Source organism: Cydia pomonella, chromosome 17 (genome assembly GCF_033807575.1).
Source record: "Cydia pomonella isolate Wapato2018A chromosome 17, ilCydPomo1, whole genome shotgun sequence".
In the NCBI taxonomy this organism is placed as follows: domain Eukaryota; kingdom Metazoa; phylum Arthropoda; class Insecta; order Lepidoptera; family Tortricidae; genus Cydia; species Cydia pomonella.
The window spans coordinates 132,565-150,000 of NC_084719.1; the positions used below are offsets into that span (position 1 = coordinate 132,565).

A 17,436-nucleotide genomic window follows, 5' to 3' on the forward strand; every position below is an offset into this window, starting at 1 on the left:
GCAAATACTCTGCGTCTGCGCTGTGGAATCAGCTTATGACTTTGGGCCGGTGGCTATTGAGACAGCGGGGCCTTGGGGTTCAGATGCTCGCTCCTTTTTCAGGGAGTTAGGGCGTCGCCTGCGAGAGAGGGGCTGCGATCCTCGCTCTGGGTCGTATCTGGTTCAGAAGGTCTCCATTGCAGTTCAGCGAGGAAACGCAGCGGGAATAATGAGGACCTTTGAGCCAGGTACGATCCAGGGGGGATTATTTTAGATTTAGTTTTACAGTTTGTAGTTTAAATGTTATTCTATTTATAATTAATTTTAACGTGACTTGTTTTATTTATTTATAAATGTAACTTTTTGTATTGTTGGGTTGTAGTTAAATGTAATACCCGTGTTATTTAATTTTATGTCAATAAAAATTTCATGAAAGTACCTATTTAAGTCTTAAAAAACAAATGAAAACATTGTAAAATAATTTGGTCGGGAGCCATTCGAGTGCGAGTACAATTAGTAGGTATTTAGTAGGTAATTGTTTTCTGTCTAAAGAAATTACTTATAGCTTTGCTTTAATCGGCCATATTTTAGCGAATACCTCTATTTAATATTACAATAATAATGTCACCATCCTACTGCCACAAACCTAGCACTTCTAAAAGTTCGCGAACTTTATTTAGGCAACTTTAAGAACTTTTGAAACTTTCTTTGCAAAGTGAGCACGTGCGACACCTTCCAAACGCAAATCCATTAAGACTTAAAGTACAAAAGTGCTAATAATATTCAAACTTAACGCAGTTGTCTTAAAGTCGAAAATTCACTGCAGCCTTTAGCGACTTACTCGCATTTCGGTTTGCACTTTCAATATCACCGGCTATTTCGTATATATCGTACCTTATTCAATCGCTCATTGTAAAATAAACTTTAGCATCTATATTATAAAGTCCAAATTGCAATAGACATTTTTATCTTTGAATCCTAAGTGTCGACATATGCGTGGACGAATTGTTATTCTGTTTTCGTTTGAAATATTTTGTAAGAGCTGGAGAAATGTTGAAATCCGTGCCGCTCTAGCAAAGTAGCATGTGCATATTTATTGTGGTCAATTTGAACGGCTACTGTAGGTAGTCTTGTGTTCAAAATAGTATTTTTTACATACATGTAGGTTGAAACCACGTAATTTGTAAACTTATTAAATCGTGTACCTTTTTCTCACACAACAAATTTTGTAAAATACGTGAAAGTAAGAAAAATATTCCTTTAAATTATTGGTCAACATATTTCTGGGCCACCTGTATGTTAAGGTTACATTCTGATAACGACTGAAGCAGTTTTGGGTTAACAGAACGTATGCGGCGCGCGGTGCGGTGAGCGGGGCGGTAGCGGGCAGCGCGACAAGCGGCCATCGCTGTCGTCCAAAGCAGATTCATTTAAGTCTATACATTTTGATCGTGCCGCTTGCCGCGCCGCCCCACGCGCCGCGTGCGTCCAGTTAACGCCAGTAACTTTGCGACAGTAACGCTCCTGCAGTATTGACGCGAGTGATGTACCTGCCAATCACCTTGATAAAATAAGTGACGGATTTAGCGTTATAATCGCGACAGCGCGGAATTCACAACGGCATCGCCCGCGACCACGGTGAAATATTAACGCCACAACGTAACGCCGCTGCAGTTAAAACTGAAACGTAACCTTTAAGGTGAAATTCCGATGTCAACTGCAGCTGCATTACGCGACATTAGGTTCGTTGATGTCACCGAAGTATCTGTTAATTTTCTTGATAAAATAAGTAACCACGATTATATATTTATACAGTGTCATCAAAACCGCAGTTGCCATCCAAATGTAACCTTTACGGTCTGAGGCGTTATGTAACAACATATGATTAGGGGCGCCGTTACTCAGGCCTAGTTAACGCTAAGTGTTTGCTAATCCTTGTTTAGACCTATTACGTGTTTGTTTACTTTACTCCTTTCCTTGGTAATTAAGGGAACCTGATGTGGGGCACGGGACTATTTGGAATTGACGTTCCTGAAATGTTTTTGCAAATTGTACTTTTTGTTCTGTTCATTCAGATTGCTTAGACACCTGGCAGTTTCCTTTTTAACACGCTTTTAGTAGGTCGACCTGTATGTAACTATTATGTAATGGAATCTAAGGTAACTAATTTAACCATCTTTCAAGCATCGTAGCGTCATGAAAATTGTCAATGTAAAAAAAAATTACATGTTTCCTTGTATCCAATTAAGATATGCCGTTACTCTACTGAAGACCGAAGGATATCCACCTTGGCAGCGGTCGCCGATGCCAAATGACGTCACACCGATCTAGAAAAAAAAAACAACAGAATTGTATCTTTCTCCGGTGTGCTGTGTGGTCAAAGATTGTAGGTATAAGGTTTCAAAAAGTGTACAGTCAGGATCATTATTAAAGGAGTAAGTATTTTTTTCTATATTAAAGATATTTTATAGAGAAGTAAACTACGTACTCTGCTATACACAAAGAGAAAAAAAAATCCACTTCTAAATATTTTTCATTCTCCATGTTTTAGTATGTTGTTGACATAATGAAAAACTAAGTTCATTCAATTTGCGAATCCTATAAACCTAGAATATATTATGCTGAAGCGATCGACATAAAAATCAAAGTGATTTGTTAAGATTTAGTTAGTGGAAGCCGTTTTCTACCAAAATGACAAATTCATAGAAAAAGTACCGTTATTTCGTTAGGATGTCAAAGCTAATCTTCCCACTTAAGGAAATTAGAAGTAAACAAAAGATATGGCGCGCCGCGCGAAACTTGCGACGGACGATTTGGCCATCAAGTGGGTTTTTATTTTCAATTACTTACTTTGAAAATATACTTCTGTGTAAAAATTAACCAGCTATGCTGCTGGAACAGTTGTTACATTATTGTAAAACTTAAATTATTTAGCAAATGATGTAGAATCCTCTGATTATTCCACACAGCAGAGCTGTCTGCGGGCCGCCGGAATCCCCATCACATGTCCCGACCTGAGTGGCCCCGTTCGTACAAAGATGGCTGCCATGTATGGCCACGTCGAAGCTCTGCTGATGACTTGCAGGATCACGTGGTGGAAGGAGGTTGTTGTCAGGAAGTTTAACTATCATAAAACTTAAATTCTTTAGCATACGAACCAGAATCTTGTGATAATTCAACACAGCTGTCAACGAACCGCCGGAATCTCCGTCACATGCTCTTTCAACTCTTTCGCATACAAATCACAATGCTCTGATTATTCTACACAGCAGCCAGGAATGCCCGTCACATGTCCCGACCTCATTGGCCCGTCGGTGCAAAAATGACTGCCATATTTATGGTTACGTCAAAGCTCTGCTGGCAAACGGTGTTGACGATGGAGGGAGGTTGTAACTGAGAAGTTGTCAAACCATTGTAAAACTTAGTTTATTTAGCGTACGAACCAGAGTCCTCTGATTATTCCACACAGCAGTCAACGGGCCGCCGGAATCCCCGTCACATGTGCCGACCCCATTGGCCCCGTTGGTACAAAGATGGCTGCCATGTATGGCCACGTCGAAGCTCTGCTGACACACGGTGTTGGTGATGACTTGCAGGGTCACGTGGTGGAGGGAGGTTGTAGTTGGGAAGTTGTTTTGAGCTGAACAAGATAAGAAAATAGTTTAACGCATTAACTGCCAACGTTTGCGTAGCGCTACACACGTAGCCGATTCTAGCGTTTTCCCACTTTGTAGAGGAAAGTGACTACGAACAGTGCGCCCGCCGAGCGGGTTCCCGGCACTCAATGTGTTAAAGGACATTTCAATTATCTTGTCTTACTTAAGTAGATTTTCTCATCACTGATCAGTTAGGTGCGTCCAGATATTGCAATAGCGCAACGATTTCGTATGCATTTTTGCTTTAGATTGCGCACCTAATTAGTGCAACTTATACAAGGCAATAAATAAAGCGCGTAATCTACAGCAAAGTAAAATGTTTGTAATCTGTCTCGGCACATTTGCTAGATTTGTACGCAAATTGAAATTGACGCAAGAATTCCTGCCGTGATATGAACCAACCATTGTAACAATCAATCTACGCAACAGGGCATGAATTACAGTATTAAGTCGCGTCTAGAAGGAATACCATAAAGAACGTGCAGTATTTTTTGCATTCAGTTTAATATGAAGGTAAACTTTTGTCACCACATCATCATCATAACTTGTTAGAATATTCTTTTTACTTATTCATGGACTAAAAGCACTGCTTAATAATTTATCACTCACCGTCACTGGTCTTGCCATAACCAGAGGCGACGGCGGTAACACCAGCAAAATCTTGATTTACGTCTGCCGCTGACGGCAGTGGGATTGGTTGGATGTTATCTGTGGATTAACAGTCTGGTTACAAATCCATTTTTTTTGTTTTGGTTTCATTGCACGTTAATTTCGCTTTAACTATTCACGAAAATTCTCAAAACGAAATATTGTTAAAATGATTGGATCCCAGAATGTCGATGTTTTGTATCAAATAAATACATTCCCAATATGATTAAACTTCAAATCGTCACGGGGTCATAATAAGTAAAACTCAAATTACATTTAGTGTCTGTTATTTTATCATTTATCTTTTTTAGTTCCAGCAGCGGTTGCAGCATGGTTCCATTTTTATTATTACTTGTCAATACGCCCGTCACTTTCGCACTTACATACTTGTTAGAACGTGACAGGCATAGTGACAAATGATAAAGAGCCGACCATCTTAGCCCTACAGACCGCTAAAAATAAGACAAAAGTTTTGGAAGGGTATTTTGAGACTTAAGATGTTTGAATGAAATTCATTATGGCATAAACTTTTTAATTTTCAGGCGTATTGGGATTAATACGTTTTGATATTTAGCACTAATAAAGACAAAAGAAATTCAGTTAAAATGTATTGTATTTGTCCAAGTAATGAGTGATATGAGTGACGCGATGGTGTGACCAAAAGACATTCAAGCAGATATGCCACTCCACAACGCTTCCACAAAGCAACCGATATGATTCAAATATAATTTTTACAAGCTTTTATTTACTTTCACCTGACCGTTGTCTGTTTGTAATCAAATCTTGCAAGTTAAATTTGATCCACTTTCCGGTTTCCGATTGAGCTGAAAATTTGCATACATATGTAAGTCGGGTGACAATGCAATATTATGGTACCATCGAGCTGATCTGATGATGGAGACAAGAGGTGGACATAGGAACTCTGTGATAAAACAACCTAATTGTGTTTGGGGTTTTTAGAATTTGCTCGATGAGTTTTAGTTGCCTGTGGAAAGAAAAGTAAAGTCAGCGATAAAAGCTTGTACCAAAATGAAATTTTTGCCAAAAACTTATTTTGGACTTCTCTTATTTTTTGCACAAAATTACTTGTATTTCCATGGACGTCACTACGTTTTTTATAACACGTCACGGTCCGCCTGATAGTGAGTAGTCACCGTAGCCTATGGACGCCTGCAACTACAGAGGTGAGACATGCGCGTTGCCGATCCTTTGAAACCAGTACACTCCTTTTTTTAAGAACGCCATACTGTAGCCGCTCGGGAAAACATACGTGAATTGTTTTCATTTTTTTGCGATGGTAAAAACATAGGATTACACCAATATAGCCAATTTATCAATACGATTTGGCCAGTTGACCAAGTAATGAGTGTCACGATGGTGTGACCAAATGCCATTATAAGTGGATAATATATGCAGAAATCATGAAAAATAGAATAAATGCGGGATGGATGAAATGGCGACAGGTCTCTGGAACAACTAGCGATCCACGAATGGCTCTTAAACTTAAGGAGTAAATCTACAGGACAATCGTGAGACCTGTTGTAATGTATGGATTAGATTGCTGGGCAACAAAAGTGACGGATGAAAGAAGAGTGCACGCAGCGGAAATGAGAATGTTTAGATGGATCTGTGGAGTGACGAGAAAGGATCGGATTAAGAATGAGTATATAAGGGGAAGTTTGAAAGTACCACCAGGAGCGGAGAAGATAAGGAGTGGTAGGTTAGCGTAAGTAGTATACGCATTTAATGAGGAGGGATGAATGCCATATAGGCAAAAGAATGTTAGAAATGAATGTTGATGGACGGAGACAAGAACAAACAAATAAGACAAGAACAAATATAGACATTGACGAAGAGAAGAAATATAGACATGACAGATCAGTAGGTATCGTATCGGTGAATTAGACCGATATCGACAGATCTACTACTATACTATTACTAGTGGATCGTAGATACTTTTGGCGCATTGTTTTAACCGCTATATGGATGCAGACTGTACCCAGTGTGTACAGCTGGTTAAATATCGTGTTAGTTCGTAATTTATGAGCACAAACAGACGGCGTTGAATTTGTGTTGCTAACTGTTTTTGTACGTTTGTTTGTTAATTGCCGTTGCAAATTTATTCGTGCCAAAGATTCTGTGATTAAATACATAATATATACCCAATCATACTCGTATGTATAGTCGAGGTAGATAAATGTCACAATTAGTTACATGCATTGCATGATGATTTTTTTGGAAGATTTCAGTCGATTCTACTTCCCGTGAGATTCAACCGTTTCAAATATATCTACTAGTTATCTATTGTGTCCCAGAAACTTTCAAATTGCGAAAATAATTGTGGCACTGCGAATAAAATCGCCCCATACAAAAAGCACGCAAGATAATGAAATATAAGTTTTTCGTTATTTACGCCGTAAAAAGTTTAAAACTAGTAGACTTATTGAGTTAAAGTAAAAAAAAAAACTCGAAACGTGAATATTTAAAAAAAATGTTTACAATTAAACAATTCAAAACACATTATCTTTAGATATTTTTGAAGGAATATTTAAGCTTAAAAGTGTAAATTTTGATGGCTTTTTTTGTCCAAACATACTTATTTCATTTCAGTTTTTTAAGTTACAATGAAAAGAAAACACTTGGCCTGTTACTTGTGTACCTACCTTATCTTATAAGTGAATTCTAAGAGCATTTCAGGTAAATCATTTTCTTTAATAACACAAAAACAGTCCGTGCTAAAAAATATTACACAATGTAAATGGCTCAATTTCGTCTAAGCTATTTGTTCCATAATAATTATAAATTCTGGAATACTGACAGGTTTATTCAGATATTTACCTTGAACACGTTTTAATTTAAGCAACCGACTATATTCCAATAGCTCCAAAATTAACTCGAATATCAAATGTTCTGGTACGTCACAATTATTTGAACGTTGTAGTTGAGGTTGCCAGAGCTCAACGAGAGTGCGAGTATCTGGGTCGGCAACAGGCAACACGCATGTTTTCTCCTCTGGAGTTGCAGGCGTACGGAGTCTGCTTATCATCAGGCGGGCCGTATGCTTGTTTGCCGCCGACGTTGTAGTAAAAAAAAGATTGGATGGATACTTAATTGCATTTTTAACTGTACTGTACTATAGTTGGGTGGTTTAACGGAAACCCAAATTTCATCTTCTTATAAAATGGTTTAAGGTTAGGTACATTCGGATTGAGCTATAGTGCTGTAGATGTTGTTGTAAACTGTTTACTGTTTAAATTGCCGTCGATTAGGACATCAATATTTATTTTAATAAAAAATACTATAGAATTTATTGCTGCAAGAAACGTCAAACAAAATCATTTTATCAGGGAATTATTTAGTCCAGAGCACCTAAAACCGGCGAGCGTGTATGAGGAATGTTATGAAAGTGAAGGAAGCGAGGTATGTCAGGATCGTAGTAAGTGGAAATCCGTGGTCTCCGCCTACCCTTCCAAGAAATAGCCGTGATTATATGTATGTATTATTTACATTTTTCGCTCGCAATAAACAAACCTTGGGCATGTTTAAAATTATTATTCAAATAAATATTAAAATAAAACACTTATCTCAGCTTCAGAATAAGACTTCAAGGAGAAAATCGAGGCAAGTTATTAATAAATCAGACCGGAATGTCGGAATGAGTAGCCCTCCGAGTCGGCTCGAATCTCGAACGACATTCTACCTAAGTAACATTCCAACTTTATATATTTTGGTTAAATAGCTGTTTTCATAACTAGAGTAGGACCATGCCAAGAGTTACAGGAGACGTGACAGCTAAGGGTGTACCAGGAGACGTGATCAGGCTCAATCCTATGCAGACAGTAAACTATAAGCAACTGTTTCGTACCAGTATTAGTGAGATTAACATTAACTTACTGCTCAAAGTGGAAGGCAAGACACCAACTAGATGGTCTGACTAAGTCAAGAAGGCTACCTTAGGCAAATCTATATCAAGCTGTGATGGCTAATGGAGTTCGAGACCGATGGAGAAAAAACACAGGAGCTGCAAAACCAAATGATCACGATCCTTAGTAATAAGAGACAGACAAAAAAAAGTTTTAATTTATTTATGACATTTATGGACACTATGTATGTTTTGTACGTGTCAAATCTTGCAAGTTAAAGTTGACCCACTTCCCGACTTCCAATGAAGCTTAAAATTTGCATACATATGTAAGTAGTGTGAAGATGCCATATGGTACCATCGAGCTGATCTGACGATGCCATATGGTACCATCGAGCTGATCTGATGATGGAGTCAGGAGGTGACCGTAGGAACTCTGTGATAAAACAACGCAACTTAATTGTGTTTGGGGTTTTTAGAATGGTCTCGATGAGTATTAGTTGCCTGAGAAATTACAGTCAGCGATGAACGCTTGTACCAAAAATGGTTTTTTTGCCAAAAACTTATTGTTTAATGAGATTACAAGTTAGATAAGTTTGAAATAGAATCAATAATGTTTTTGAAACATCGTATCTCACTCAAGTGTGACATTTTATTTTCTTCATTATCAAAGTGCTTCTAAAAATCTTTATTAATTAAGGTTTTGGGGGGTGTCCATGATCGTAGAGAATTACATTGGTTCATACCAAAAAGTTTAAAAATAGGGAAAAGATATAATTATCCGTTTACTGAGTGTATAGGGTTGGTCCTGCTAAGTTTCATGATTCACCTGTATAATATGAAAAATGGCGACCCTGAGGGATACGTATGCATATTCACTGTCAAATCAGTACAAACTTAAGTAGTTGGAATCTATTGTATATTTTAGAGTTCGACTGGCTATTAACTATTCTCGTAATACCTAAAATACTTACTGTTAAAACTGATGCTACCAATCTTCACCATGGCAACATCGAACAAAATATCCTCAGGTTTCCACGAAGCATGAACCGTCACGTCAGAGGAATCCACCCTGGTTCCGCCTGAGAATAGTGTCAAAGAACCCAGGACGATAGTGAAGGTCCTCGCTTGGTTCTGGCCGTCCCACCAGCAATGAGCTGCCGTGAGCACCCTGGTGTCGGAGAGGAGAGAGCCGCCGCATACTGATGTCCAGCCGGAGGTTAGGGTTACTATGATGCCAGCCTGGAAATAGATTAGAAGTATAAATCAAATTATTTAATGGAGTATTTTGGTTTCGTGTCATTTTTGTAATCAAATTTCTAGATTATAAAGTATAAACTGAAATAGATTCGAAAAAAAGTGACCCTCACGTGGTCACTTCTTTTCGAATTTAGAGTGCACGAGAAAAAAGGCGAACCGCCTTTGCCTTTCAAAATTTCGTAATTTAACAAGTACCCGAGAAATTTTAATGAGTTTCGTCGTAACCCGTAACTGTTAACTATACTCATAAATAAATCCCTTCGGCCACTTTCGAAACCATAGTTTCGAAACCAGTTTAGGAAACGTAATTATAATTCTTCTTTGGAAACCTGGTTTCGAATCAAGAAAATTAATTCCTGTTTCCTCAACTGGTTTCCGATACAGAATATAAAGTATTTTTTGAAACTAGCTCATTCATGGATATAACAGATATGAATATATTACTAAATAATTATAAATAAAAATAAATTTATTTTCAGATTCCTCAGATCCATAGATTGTTAGTTTGATTTGAAGACACTTCTGAAAGTGAATTATTAGTTAACTCGTCTAATACACATTAATGAGAAATAAGATCACTGGCTTATATGTAATGTTATATGATGTCATATTTTCTTCTTTTATTTTGCTACGAATTAACGCTCTCTATTATATTATATTCTACTTAGAGCCACTCTGATCGCTATGGCAAAGTTATACGGGTTATTTTTTGACTAATTTGTATTTCATTTATTTTATTTATTTTTGTAAAGTTACAATCATGTACCTACTTTTCGCAATCGGACTTTTTTTATTTTAATTTATTTTTTTCTTTTTTAATCTTAAAATTTGGTTTACAATCCTTTCCAGGTAAAAATCGATACACTATAATCTATTCAATTAATTTATCGTAATTAACTAGTGATTATTTTCATTAATTTTCATCACATTAATATATAGGTTCCTATAAAATGACATGTAATATGATTGGCACTGCATTCATATCTTGTGTAATAAACAGATCTAATCTGGATCTTCTCATAAACTTTACTGTACGTTACGATAACTGCTTAACCACGTGCTTGATATTTTTCAGTGACTACTATTATAATAATAAAATAATCGTGACAGTTAGTTATATTGTTAAGTTATGAAGTTACTGAATATTTTTATTTATTTATTTTATTTATTAGTTAGTAACTACAGAGGGCCTACCGCGAACCACGTTCGACGTGTTGCCTCCGTGTTTCACTTACGTACAAATGTACAAGTGCGACCGAGAGGCAACACGTCGAACGTGGTTCGCGGTAGGCCCTCAGTTATCAAAAGCACGTGAGTGATTAATACATTTTGATGGTCAAATCATTTTTTATCAAATTCAAAATCATTCATACCTACAATTTTGTTCTAATGATTAAAACATAAATAATTAATTAATATTTGGGGACAATCCTACACAAATCGACCTAGCCCCAAACTATTAAGCACATCTATAATGAATTCAGTCATTGATGGTTTATCAATGAATTCATTCATAATTTCTCCATGCAGTTACGAAGCGCACCTACCTCGTTTTTGCATGTTAGGTTATATAGCTGTAAGTCTTAACATTAATTTTTATTTTTTACTTTGTATATAACTAACCCACATATGGGCTGTAAATGCCTGAAATAAATGATTATTTAATTTAATTTATAAGTACTAGGCGACGATATACATACATAGAAAACACCCATGACTCAGGAACAAATAACCGGGATTCGAACCCGGGACCATCAGCTTCTTAGGCAGGGTCACTACCCGCTAGGCCAGACCGGTCATCATGTTGTGTAATACTATGTTTTGCCATTGGGCGTACAATTATTTTATAATATTCTATCAAACAGAATAATTCATGCATAAATCAATTCATCAAAATTCAAACAAAAAATAAAGAAACCCGATCGCCGCATGTTCAATACAATTCCATTCTTCTGGAGACTTTACAGAATTGAAAAGTCTATTCTTGCTCGGTTAGAAGTTAGTTGGAGCAAAGTTTCCGAATCCGTTCGAAACTTTCGGTACAGCTTCAGTTGCATGTGTCGCGCACTGTTTCTTAATACTGGAGACAAGTACAGTGACATTAAAACCAAAAATAATATATATTATAAATAAATACATTTTAATGCCCTTACCAGGATTTGATCCGAGGACCATCGGCTTCATAGGCAGGGTCATTACCCACTAGACTCGACTAGGCTACATAGAAGACCGTAAAAATATATTCTTTCATTGCGAGGCCATCTTATGCGACCATTTTTTAGATTTTTTTTAATCTCACATATTCAGATTTCAAAACACACTGTTTTTTAGTCATATGAACTAGGTGCATAATCCAACAAATCCAATCCAAAAATCGAATCTCAAATAAAAAAGATCTGGTCCACCAGCGATTGTACAAACACAATTCACATTACATATATTATATCTTTATTTACTTGAAACCTAATACAAAATGTGAGGCTTACATTAAATTACAAAATAAACTTATTTTAGGTTTGTAACAGTTCCATTAGGGTTGAGCCTCTCTTTCCTGAACTAGGACAAAGCCTGTGACTCAGGATTCAGCGATTCCTCCGGAGAAATTGGTACAGGTTGTTTAGTGAACAGGTACTTTAAGAAGAAGTGAAAACACAATAATAATACTAAGATAGAAAATGACAATGTAAAAAATCTAAATATTATATAAAGAAAAGAAAAGATAAGAAATAAAAGATAATAATGCTATAAACTAACCTTATATGGATATGCATCAGTGGTAGCCGTCTGCGAGCCCCCCACTATTCTCCCCACCACGCTCTCAGATCGCAAGATCTCATCTGCCTTAGGCACTCCTACTCTGACATGATACCCAAAAGCACTCAATTCTGTCAACTGTCCATACACTATGTTACCAGAAAAGTTTGATATACAAAATAATAAAAAACAAATGAGCATCTTTAGTATTTGAAAACAAGGTAATGGGGAATATCAAAGCGGTATTTACTGATATAAAATAATTTAACCAAATTAATAAAGGTGTTAAGTAGAAAACATGACTTTTAAAATTATGTCTATTCCCTATGTGTATAAGAATGTTCTTTCCAATTTAAAGATGATAAAATATGGCTTTTTAATGTAAATTGTTAATAAATATAAATATCTTATCTATAGATAAATTTATTATCAAATGATGTAGTTGATTATTGGAAATCAAAATATCACTTATTCGATGTTATCTTCATACACATGCACTTGAACTATGAGTAATTTTAATGAATAAGTGGTTCAATCAATTACATGGTTATGAAATAATATGATTCCAAAAATAAATAACTAAAATATATTTCTTATTAGATATGAAGTTTGTTTTCTTTTGTATTTTCCTTCCACCTGTCCACCTTTTATAATAATCTGTTTTGTTCGCGAAGTTTGTCAGACTTCCCGTGTATGGCTCTCAGCAGTACACAACACTCTAATTATAAGAGGAGCAACATGAATGTTTTGTTTACATGTAACAGTACTGTAAATTATATGATTATGCTAATAAGGTAGATATCTGGAGCGTTTCTAATTAAAAAAAAAAACGACCTTGACGATCGTCTTATAAAGGATCCCCAAACCCCGGCCTGCGGGCCAAATCCGGCCCTCAAGGCATTCTAATCCGGCCCGCGGACACCCAAAGCGACAGCCTACGGTCCGGCCCGGAATACGCTTTAAGTATACTCGTTTAGAGTTGATTTTTCGAAAGCTCAAACCATGGATAATTTTTAATTGGCAATGGCATATGTTTATAAGTGATAGAATATGATTTAATCATCTATTCTTTAAAATACGCCTAGAGTCATGGAGTTTAAAATTGATTTTTCAGAACCTCAAAACATGTCACGCTCTCATTAGTCACTTATACGTTATCCTCGCGAATTTATACCGAATTAAATCACTTATCAGATTACCGTCAATCCACGCATTAAATGATTAATGATATGGTGACAAAAGCATCATAGCCCTGCGGCGGTATCATGGTCGCATTTTTATCACTTGTCATGTCATGCGTCACTTTCGCACTTACGTACTTGTCAGAACGTGACAGGCATGATGACAGATGATAAAACACCGACCATATTAGCCCTACTGCTGATGTCAGCGTACATTGAAAATAATATTAAATTTGTATGAATAAGTTAAATTCAAAAGATTTCATCATTTTAAAAAGTTGTTAATCAAAAGTATATCGTTTTAGGAGTACAATACATGGTTTAATTATTTACTCGTGTTATAGGAAACATCCGGTATAAAAATATTACTCCAGTGTTTCCTTGAACCTAAGAAAAACATCGCTACCGACCGAAAAATATCAGTAAACATAAAATTGGAGCTAAAATATTATGAAAATCGGGATGTTTAAGAATTTGCTCCGCCAATTTTCTTATCTAAACAACCCTCAGGAAAGTTTAGAAGCAAGGATGGGCTCCGTTGAACGTTTGGGACAAGGGCCTATCAGGTCACTTATTCCTATAGCTCATCTTACTTGACTGGTATATGTTGAGCTCTGCTTAGTGCAAAATAAATCATGCTCTGAAATAAGGTCATTGTTGTTCTAAACAGTGTGCAGAAATACGTTTCTGCACTAGAGCATTTTACTTTCAAAATACGATTTTTTTTATAAGCAATTGAAATTTGTTTTAATGGATCTTATACAATTTCCATTCTGCATATCAAATTCATTTCAAACCGAAATTTTAATTGTATATCATAAAAAAACACGTACTTAGAAAGTACAGTGCTCTAGAGCAGAAACGTATAATTTTCTGCACAAGTTTTATAACAACAACGATCCACTTTCAGAGCGTGAGAATTCAGATATTACAAATGTATGTTACTGCCTTTCCTTTACCAGCGGCCATTATTCTGTCCTCATGGTTTCAATCTATTCCGATTTTCAATGTTAAGTGAAAAATCAACTTAAATTAAGAAAAAATTGCCATGCCCTTTTACGGTCCATGAGTTCATTATCATAGACATGTCATTTTTTTAAAAATGGTGCAATTAAAGATAAATATGATAAATATATTATTGTGATAAGTGGTTATCTAGAGATTACGAGATTTGCGAGTAGGTACAGTTACTTTGGTTCCAATGTACACTAGTCAACGTTATAATATGTAAGAGTAAGAATACAGGGCGTTTTGGGCCCGGAAGGGTCCAGGACTATTCTATAGAGCACCCACAGCACTTTAAGGTAAAATGCCTCATAATGGTGACGGCAGAGTGTAAAAATTGCATGATAACCTTTTGAGGCGGGGTTAGCCGACAAAGTGGATTCTTTGAGAGTTTTTGTGATAGCCTTTATGACATTGACAATAGGGTGGAAACTCCCGTGGACTATCATATTGTGTTGTGTTATGGTTGAATTAGCTTTTGTTATTTTCATAGCCGCTTTAGCCTGCTTAGCTAGACTTGCCTGATAAAGTTGGTGGTCTTGTCTTCAAATCCCGGGTAGAGTTTATTTTTGTGTCGAGCATGAATATTTGGCTCTCAGTTATTGATTAAGGACAAGAGGGGGACTAAACTACTGCCTTGGGTGAGACTTAAACTCTTGGTGGCTCAGTTGAGAGAGCGCTGAAGTATCGTTCCAGAAGCCGTGAGTTAAAGCATCCCCCAAGGCAATCGTCTTCTTCCTCACGTTATCCCGGCATTTTTGCCACAACTAACCCCAAGATTTGGTGTAGGCAATACTGCCATCTGACCTTCCAACCATTTCGTAAAAACTAGGCCTTGTTGGGATTTAGTCCGGTTTCCTCACCATGTTTTCCTTCATCGAAAAGCGACTGGTAAATATCAAATGATATTTCGTAAATAAGTTCCGAAAAACTAATTGGTACGAGCCGGAGTTTGAACCCGCGACCTCCGGATTACAAGTCGCACGCTCTTACGGCTACGCCACCAGCGTTTGCCTCTCACCTAAGGCGGTATTTGTTCCAATTTTAAATTTATTCTAAGCTTAATGGCATCGTTCGCAGACGTTTCTGCTTATTAAAAATTAGGAGCTGGACTGTTCAAACAACTAAAAAGAAAGGACCACTGATCAAAGGGAACTCAGGTGGACAACGGAAAAGATTCGTTGAGCTGACGACATCATAGCAATTGCAGGGAAGAACTGGGAACATACTGCTGCAGGCAAACAAAAATGGAAAAAGATGGAAGAGGTTTTTACCCTCAAGGGATCACACATCATCAATCTTAAGACGCACGTGTGAGAAAAGATGCTTAAAGAAATAAATATTTATGTTTTCTGTATATGTGTGGCCTGTAACACGAGCAAATAATTAAAACATAATATTGTACTGTTTAAGCGATAAAATTTTTAAAAATTATGAGTTCCTCTTTTTCATACAAAATAAATATTGTTTTCAATGTACGCCAACATCATTGTAATTAACATTACTTGTCACGCTTTAAACATAACAAAATTAGCAATACATTGCGTCTTAGAATAAACTTTAAAATGTACTAAAAATCAAAACAAGTTACTTTCAAAAGTTGCTGAACAAAAATTGGTCAGGTTGAGGAGTACAGCCTACAGTTTTATTTATTGTTCCTGTCACAGACCATACCCGGTATATGCAAGTACGATTAGGTACGTACCTACAACATAAGGCTTGCTATGTTCTTTGTAAGAGTCGCATGGATAAACAGTCACTGCACAAACTACTTGGCCCTTACCTTCAACCTGTCAGTCTCTGAGCGGTCTTAGCTCAGGGACTGACAGGTTGAAGGTAAAGCTGCCTACTTTGAATCGCGGGATAACATTAGTTATGGATTTTTGAGGAATAGGGAGTTGATTCTTGAACACGAGCTTAAGAATATTATGACGTGGCTGGCCACCATATTATTATTGGAGTTTGTGGGCCTTTGAGTGGCACGTCGACCAGACAGTGACCTATTGTGACACCCCCTTAAAATTCATTACTATTGCCCGTTGAATCTAGGACATTCCAGATTATTTTGGCCGTAATGTTCTGTACCTCATAGGGTTGCAATACGTGCCGCCCCGCGTACTTCTTTTTGACATAACAGAAATACATGATGCAAGCGTTCAGAAACGATTTTATATTTATATATATTTATATATATATATATATATATACTACGTCGGTGGCAAACAAGCATACAGCCTGCCTGATGGTAAGCAGTATCCGTAGCCTATGTACGCCTGCAACTCCACAAAAGTCAAAAAGTCAAAATATTCTTTATTCAAATAGGCCTAGCAACAAGCACTTTTAAATCGTCAAATTTTACAAATATCATCTTAATCTAAATATCAGAGCAATTTATTGATGCAGTTATTATTGTTCTAAAAAAAACATTGAACTATTATAGATATGGTAAACTTAATAATAAGAATTTCACAACAAGATCGTCAAACATCAAAATTGTATAAAAATACTAGTCTAGAACCTTTCTAGAATAAAATCTAAATGTCAAAAAATACGGTATATATATACATTGAATTATCAATTTCATCATTAATAACATAACAATAAATAATTCATTCTTTACAATCACACTTAATCCCACGGTGTTTCATCATTCATGTAGTCTTGTGTGCTATAATAGGCTTTAGAGATAAGCTTACGTTTTACATAATTTTTAAATTTACTAACAGACAATTCAGTTATAATATTAGGAAGTTTATTGTAAAATCTTACACAATTACCCATGAATGATTTCTTAATTTTATGGAGCCTAGTGAAGGGCACTGCGAGCTTATGCTTATTTCTAGTATTAATATTATGTATTTCACAGTTTTTCTTAAAACTGGCAATGTTTTTATGTACATACAGAATATTCTCATAAATATATTGACAGTGCACTGTCATTATGTTAATGTCCTTAAACTTATCTCTAAGTGTGTCTCTATGGTACATTTTATATATTGCACGAATAGCCCTCTTCTGCAGAACAAAAATGGTACTTATCTCTGAAGCACTACCCCATAGTAAAATACCATATGACATAATGCTATGAAAG

General features: G+C 36.3%; 1 protein-coding gene across 1 annotated transcript; it reads right to left on the minus strand.

Moving 5' to 3' along the window:
* Positions 1-2,191: 2,191 nt before the first annotated feature.
* Positions 2,192-12,391, minus strand: LOC133526868 (collagenase-like). The gene is made up of 5 exons (XM_061863696.1): positions 12,160-12,391; positions 9,120-9,387; positions 4,245-4,343; positions 3,423-3,619; positions 2,192-2,306 (listed from the first exon to the last, which is right to left on the minus strand). Exons 1-5 carry the CDS (start codon positions 12,358-12,360, stop codon positions 2,202-2,204), a joined length of 870 nt encoding a protein of 289 aa, XP_061719680.1. The 5' UTR covers positions 12,361-12,391; the 3' UTR covers positions 2,192-2,201.
* Positions 12,392-17,436: the final 5,045 nt, after the last annotated feature.

What these genes read in the sequence shown, in the direction of transcription:
- LOC133526868 (XM_061863696.1), bottom strand. Translation starts at nt 12,360, where the DNA reads ATGCTCATTTGTTTTTTATTATTTTGTATATCAAACTTTTCTGGTAAC. An exon ending in TGGTAGCATCAGTTTTAACA is followed by an intron (nt 4,344 to 9,119) that starts GTAAGTATTTTA and finishes GTTAATCCACAG; the next exon opens with ATAACATCCAACCAATCCCA. An exon ending in GGAATAATCAGAGGACTCTG is followed by an intron (nt 2,307 to 3,422) that starts GTTCGTACGCTA and finishes TTTTTTTTCTAG; the next exon opens with ATCGGTGTGACGTCATTTGG.